At 40.3% G+C, this 7,686-nt stretch overlaps 1 protein-coding gene across 2 annotated transcripts in view; it reads left to right on the plus strand.

Annotated features, from left to right (window-relative positions):
- The window catches only part of nqo1 (NAD(P)H dehydrogenase, quinone 1), an 8,432-nt gene extending 1,839 nt beyond the window's left edge, over positions 1-6,593 (plus strand). Inside the window, exons 3-7 of one of the 2 annotated variants that reach the window (XM_034866728.1) lie at positions 89-256; positions 2,482-2,612; positions 2,974-3,087; positions 5,241-5,342; positions 6,040-6,593. In XM_034866728.1, coding sequence (XP_034722619.1) covers positions 89-256; positions 2,482-2,612; positions 2,974-3,087; positions 5,241-5,342; positions 6,040-6,357 — 833 coding nt within the window. In that variant the 3' untranslated portion in view covers positions 6,358-6,593. The remainder of the gene's footprint in view (positions 1-88; positions 257-2,481; positions 2,613-2,973; positions 3,088-5,240; positions 5,343-6,039) is intronic. The other variant, XM_034866737.1, reaches the window with a different exon arrangement.
- Positions 6,594-7,686: the final 1,093 nt, after the last annotated feature.

Below are 7,686 nucleotides of genomic sequence, written 5' to 3' on the forward strand. Positions count from 1 at the left end.
GTGTGTGTGTGTGTGTGTGTGTGTGTGTGTGTGTGTGTGTAAGCGTGTGTTCCTCTATGTGTGTGTGTGTGTGTGTGTTTATACACAGCTCAGAAGACGGCCCTGATCGTGTACGCCCACCAGAGTCCGGCTTCGTTCAACGCCGCGGCGCGTGACGTGGCGATGCAGGCGCTGGCGGCCCAGGGCTACCGGGTCCTCCTGTCAGACCTGTACGCCATGGACTTCAGAGCCAGCGCCACCCAGGACGACATAATCGGTATACCTGTTTCTTATATGAGCTTCAAAAGGTCCCGTATGATACTTTCTGGATATTTAGTTTCTGTCAGTTTAAGGATGAGACTTAGATTTAGCTTCATTAATCCCTTTGGGATGACTCCCGCAAGGAAATTACAGTTACCAGCATCCGTTACAGCACGAGAAGGAGAAAAAACAAGAAGACAACACAAAAAAATACACAAAACACAGTGATAACAAAGGTAACAGTAATGCACAGGACAACACACAGTACATGTGGTCACATGAAGGGATTCTTTGAGGTGACGGGGGTGGAAATAACACGAAGAAAGGTACCCGAGGAAGTCAGTTTGGATGGGGGTAGGGATAGGGACGGATGTGTGTATGTGGGTTTGTGTGTGTATGTGGGTCTGTGTGTGTGTGTGTGTGTGTGTGGTGAGGTGTGAGGCGCCGGACTGTCTGTGTTGTTGTTACAGAGAGTTCAGTTCAACTTGGCCTTGTCCTTTAAAAAAAAAAACTAAAGCTAAAGGATAAAGCTGGTGTTTTAATACAGTCGACAAATCCAGCAAAAACCCCAACGATGCTCTCAGCTCCAATCCCATTGGTTCCTCCTGAAGACGTAAATAAACACAACTCTGATTGGACAGATTGTGTAGCTAGGTGTCTGGATTCACCCCGCAGAGATCGGGTCGTGTACTCGGCGGCCATCTGATTTTGAAATGAAAAAAAAACTAAACGAAAAACAGCCAGTTTCCCAATTCCCATTAGCAAATATGGAAAACAACCCGTTTTTTGTTTTGATATTTTTTTTAAACGGAAGAAAAAAAATCTTGTTTTCCGATTTTCTTTGATGCGTTTTAGAGATGGAAACCGGAAAATAAAATATGTGTGTCACATTTCTCAATTTTAAAAGATATGTAAATATCTTCATAAGATATAAGATGTATCTATATCTTTATATGTCTATGCTGCTGACCATAGACGTATAAAGATATGTAAATATCTTTATAAGATATTTCCATATCTTTATGTGTATATGCTGCTGACCATAGACGTATAAAGATATGTAAATATCTTCATAAGATAGTTCCATATCTTTATGTGTATATGCTGCTGACCATAGACACATAAAGACATGTAAATACCTTTATAAGATATAAGACATATCCATATCTTTATATGTCCATGCTGCTGACCATAGACACATAAAGATATGTAAATACCTTTATAAGATATAAGACATATCCATATCTTTATATGTCTATGCTGCTGACCATAGACATATAAAGATAAGTAAAGATCTTTATAAGATATAAGATATATCCATATCTTTATATGTCCATGCTGCTGACCATAGACACATAAAGATATGTAAATATCTTTATGTGATATAAGATATATCCATATATATAGACCATATGCTGCTGACCATAGACACATGAATAAATAATATCTTCATAAGGTATAAGATATATCCATATCTTTATATGTCTATATATGTCCAGCTGATGTCTTGTATAAATGTCTTTGTCCTTATGTAAACTGTATAGTTATTTTAGTTGTCTAAATTTGTCTAGTCCTTGTCAATGTCCCGTACAAATGTCTGTCTCGACGTCCTGTAGCTAGGTTTTGTATTTCTGCAGAACAGGAAGCTGATGAAAACCAGTTCTTGAACTGGGTCAGGCCCGTTTGCATTGTGATGTAACGTTACTTTTTGACCCTTCTTGTGTAATAAATATGAAATGAAATTAAACGAAATATGCTGCTTATGGTCAAGCTCGCAGGAGTAACTTCTGGGTCACGAAAAAAAACAACGTAAAATTGAGAAATGAGACGGTTTCCATCTATAAACACATCAAAGACAATGGGATAACGAGATTGTTTTATGTTTTCCATTTTTAATATCAAAACAAAACAAAAAAAACTTGTTGTTTTCCGTTTTTTGTTTCCCTTTTTACTTATGGGAATTGGGAAACTGGCTGTTTTTCGGGTTTTTTTTTTTTTTTTCATTTTCAAAACCAAGATCCGTACACGGACCGAGATCACAAGAAAAAGGAAGATGAAGGAAATCCGGCCGAAAATGAGGGTCATCCGGTGAAATTTCCTAAACATTCCCGGAAATTAAATGTCTATGTAGACTACAGTCGGGGTGTGGAGACCATTTCCAACAACATATATAATAAAGTGCATATTGGAGAATGATGCCAACCCGGCCTTTACGTTCTGATCTGATCGTGTTGTGTTCAGGGGACCTGAAGACTCCGGAGCATTTCAAGTATGGAGACGAGACCATGAGCGCCTGGAAGGAGGGCCGCCTCAGCGACGACATCGTAGCCGAGCAACGCAAAGTCGAGGAGGCCGAGCTCGTCATCTTCCAGGTCGGAGAGCTCGCTCACAGCTTCTCCTGGTTGTTGTTGTTGTTGTTGTTGTTGTTGTTGTTGTTGTGTCGAGAAACATTAAATAATACGAGAGTTGACTTTTTTTTTCAAAGAAATTGTGTTAATTTTCCATAAAGGCTTGTCATTAAATACTCTTTACAGTACATACCGTCTGTTTTATTATCTATTTAAACCAGAACTTTAAAACATCTTTGAGTGTCTAGAAAAGCACTAGAAAATAAATGCATTATCATTATTATTATTATTATTATTATGCACCTTTATGTACACACAAAAGAAAGAGCACAGATTTTCCATTCAGTTTTAATATTGTTGTGACATGTTGAGTCTCTTCTTGCAGTTTCCTTTGTACTGGTTCAGCGTGCCGGCCATCATGAAGGGCTGGATGGACCGGGTGCTGACACAAGGCTTCGCTTACTCCCTGACAAACATGTACGATAATGGTGTGTTCAAGGTACGTCGCTCTCAGCCGAGTCATACATCTCTCACCCACCTGTCGTCTTTATAACAGAGTCAAAGTGAGGTTTAAAAGAAACCAAAAGACCAAAATACACTTAAAGTCCTTCACTGTTGTCCTGTCCAAGAAGCGAGTCGACCAAGATGGGTGAAGAGAGTTAGATTTATTGCCAAACAACATGGTATATATCTTATTTATTAAAACTCTGTTAAGTATAAACATTTTTGAGCAGCAAGTCAATGAATATTGAACATGCGAGATGTCTGGTTTGGAAGAGTAGATCACTGCATCGTCGGCATATAGACGGATATGACAATTAGAGCAAAAAATATAGAATAACAGGTGCCCTAGTGACGAGCCTTGGGGTGCACCTTTTCAAATAGTCATAAAATTGTACTGACAACCTGGAAAAGAGAAACAATCAATGGCGTAGCGGACATGGGGTACACCAAAGACATGTCTCCCACACTTTTCATGTTGGCGCCCTCCTTCCCCAACCCTTACAACACGTATTTGAATGCAACACGTATTTGAATGCAACATAAGTAGGCCAGTGTGCACGTAACTCAGGTTGCATCATGATTGATTAATTAATAAACTCATATAGATATAGGCAATAAGAAAATAATGCATAAAAAGGGAGAAATACTCATTCATTTGAAAGATTAAGACCAGGGTATATAATGGAATAGGGGCAGTAGAATGGGCCATATTTGGGCTATTACAGCCAAACATGTTTGCGTTTCCATCCATCATGAATTGGCTAATTGGAATCCACAATTTTATGAGACAAATGGGAGAGAGTCTTTTAAATAAAAATCATCTTTCTGAACAATCTGTCCCCTCGCTTAGAAAATTATGGCTACGCCCCTGCACACACTGAGGAGGTTTTAATTAAACCATAACAAGGAATGTTTTGGAAAACCAATAGCAAAGAGTCTGTTAACCCAGAGATAGTGGTCAACCATGTCAAAAGCCTTTGTCAGATCAATGAACTTTGCACCAGGGGACCTGTTACTATCTAAAGAAGAGAATATATCATCGGTGAGATTTAGAAGACCGGTGGCTGTGGAGAATTTTGGTCTGAATACAGATGGTCATTAACATAGTGGGGTAGTTGTTTAAAAAATAGCTTTTCAAACATCTTTGCTGTTGCGGGAGCGGAAGGAGGACCAAAACGCAGAGTAGCAGGTAGGAAGTTCCTAAGGGTTTATCGTACATTTCATCAAACAACGGGAGCCAAAAAACGAAAAATCCAAGCAACTCCAAAATCCAAATGAGGCAAAACAAGGGAAAAGGTCCAGGGGGGAAAGAAAAGGCAAAAACTACACAAAGAAACTTACGGGGGGGGAACTAGGGGACACCGAACAGGAACACACAGACTAAAAGGCGCTGACTGCACACATGGCCAAAGGATCTGGCAAAGGGCAAAGGGAACACAGGGGTTAAATACAAGAGGTAACGAGGTAACGGGAAACAGGTGAGACGTCAGGTGAATCACATTAGGGCGGGGCAGGACAATCAGACAGGCACAAATCAAAGCTAGACAAGACCAAACAAGACAGGAAACCAGACTACCAAAACAAAACAGGAAGCAGAATAAACAGACACCTACCGGGGAAACTCAAGAGCCACAAACACAAAAGGAGGGCCAAAGGGGACAAATAATCCCGAACAAAATCCCAAACCACAACACTTTGTTATGCTATTGATGGAACTGGGCCTGTAGTTTTTGAGGTGAGGAGGGTCACAACCTTTATGCAAAGGGATAACTTTGGCACATTTCCCCATTGATGGAGTTATGCATTTGGATACGGAGAGGTTAATTTAAATAAGTCTAAATCTAAATCTTCAAACCATCTGGGCCAGCACAACTACCTGAGCTCAATTCCCAAAAACCCTGCTCCACGTCAGCTGGGTGGATTCTGCTGAAGAAGACGGACCTACGACACACGTGGTGAGATTTCGGGATAGGGAAAATCAGAGAACTGCGAGCTGCTGACGGAGGAATTGTGACAACGTCGTTGTTGTTGACTGAACATTATTCAACACTTAAATCTGCTTTTAAGTGCATTGTATTGGGTTACAAACTGTTTCAGTGTTTTCTCTCACCATGTTGGATTAAAGAAGTGTATTTTTGTGATTTAAAGCAAAAGAAAGCGATGTTGTCTTTCACTACTGGAGCTATGCAGACGATGTTCAAGCCCGATGGGATCAATGGAGACATCAACATCACTCTGTGGCCTCTACAGGTGAGACACACAGACTATATTAGCCCTCATGTTGTCCTCATGTTGTCCTCACGTTGTCCTATATCATTGTTCTTTTTAATTCCCCAAAATAACATGATTGATTCCACCCAACGCTCTTTGCCAAGTACAAATCTCTACTTTCATTAATTTTGGGGCGTCTTATTCAATTTTATAGCATTTAAAAAAACAAATTGAAGTGTTTTTGAAATAGTATTGAGTAAAAGTTGACATATTCCAGTCTGTGATTATCATCAACATCCATTCCTTTAATTTTAGTCTCAATAATTCCTAATTTCTGCTTTTCTAACTCAAACATTAGGTATAATATCCTATAAATGAGGTTTATTGACCACAAATTCCAAGAATAACTGTTAAACTAAAGTTAATAAGTTAGTGTTACGTAGTGTTGAAAACGTAAAAAAAGTGACAAACATTGAAAAAAAAGGGACAAAAATGTAAGAAAAAGTTAAAAACATTGATAGAAAGCGTCAATAAAAGTGTTGAGCTTCACTTTTGACGGAAAGACAACACAAGAACCATCTGATTAGTCGTCATTGGAAACTATTTGGAAATTGGCAGGCCCTCGCAACTGGAAACTAACAAATAAATGCAAAATACTCTGCATATAACCTAGTATTCTGTGTTGGAGGACAGTTGTCATCTCCTCTCTTGTGTATTTGTCTGTTGTGTCTTTCAGAACGGCGTTCTCCACTTCTGTGGATTTCAAGTTCTCGCACCTCAGATATTTTGGAGTCCGGCTCACTGCCCCCCCGCCGTGCGGACCGCGATGCTGGACGGGTGGCGAGCCCGAGTCAAAGGCCTGTTGCATGAACGGCCTTTGACCTTCGCCCCGTGTGAGCTCTTTGACCTCAGCTTCCAGGGGGGGTTCAGGCTGAGGCCCCCGGTGAGGGAGGACCGAGAGTCCCGGGCGTACGGCATCACCACGGGACACCACCTGGGGAAGCCGCTGCCGCCTGATAACCAGATCAAAGCTCATCCAGACCCCCGCAGCTAGATCCGATCCTCTTTGTTCTCATGTTACAATATCACTTGTACAACAATAAATGGGTTTTGATAAATTCTTCATGTTCACTGAAGCTGAAATCATTTTTTAACCCCTTGTGTTGTCCTCTTTCAAAGGGTTTTATATCAGAAATATGGATTTCTTTCAACCAAATTGCCCAAAAACAACATGGATGATTCCGTATGACATTCTTCAGGTGACATTGATGATTACTTTCATGGATTTTTTGGGGTGTTTTATTTAATCTTAAAGAATCTGAATTGCTTTTTTTAAATATCCGGACTAAACTTTGACATCTAACCATCTGTGATCCACTCAACATCCTCTGATCTTGACTAATAGTCAAAATAATTCATGATTTCTGAATGCAAAGTAATTTGCAACCTACCTCTCCATCTATGCTGATTGGGAATGATTGAGATTTCTCTTGCACAGCTACCAGAAGACTTATGATTTTCAGACAGGTTGCTTACGTCAAATCTACGTCATGGAGCTCAGTTGGAGGCTGCGCAGTAACGCTCAGCCATCACCGGAAAAGAGCTTCAGGTAGACTTCACTGGACAGTCTCCGTCCAGTTTAACGGGACCTGTCGGTCCATTTCTTTAACTGTCTATTGCTAATAACGCAACTTGCGATGTGATGTTGTGATCTGGACCGGAAGGAGAACAGGAAGGGCCTCAAATCATCAGACAAATAAACAAAATAATCATAAATAATGAAACTAATCGTCAGTTGCAGGCTTTAGCTCATAGACAGTATAAGAGCTACATACTATTAATTTGGTTATGTTTATGTTCTTCACTGGGTGGGTGGGACCAAATACAACTAATGGAGGGACCATATCCAAGGGTCGCAATGTAATATATACACATACAGAGTGAAAATGTTTAAATTTATACAATAAAACCTCAAAAAAGTCCGTAAAATAAAGACATCAATGTTTTCCATTTTGTTTAGTTAAGAGACAATACACGGTGCTCAATTTTCTTTCCTGTCACTCCCCCCCCCCCTCCACCTGGCGGAATGGAACAGTCCGGGTGTGACGTCATCGCCGGGGCTCAGTCTGTGCAGAGCGACCACAGGAAGAGACCAGTGGTTGTTGTTGTTGTTGTTGTTGTTGTGCTCTGGCCCGTCTGTGTTCGTTGACATTTTAAAGGTTAACTTTAACGAAAGATATATATTTTTTTTCACCTTTTAAAATTCAAACCTTGACTCTTGTTTGTTATAATATCTCCGTATCGAGTGAAAAAGAGCCCGGAAACATGAAATGGATGTTCAAAGAGGATCACTCCTTGGGTAAGGGAGGATGGAGGTGTTATT

This window comes from Etheostoma cragini, chromosome 1 (assembly GCF_013103735.1).
Source record: "Etheostoma cragini isolate CJK2018 chromosome 1, CSU_Ecrag_1.0, whole genome shotgun sequence".
In the NCBI taxonomy this organism is placed as follows: Eukaryota; Metazoa; Chordata; class Actinopteri; order Perciformes; family Percidae; genus Etheostoma; species Etheostoma cragini.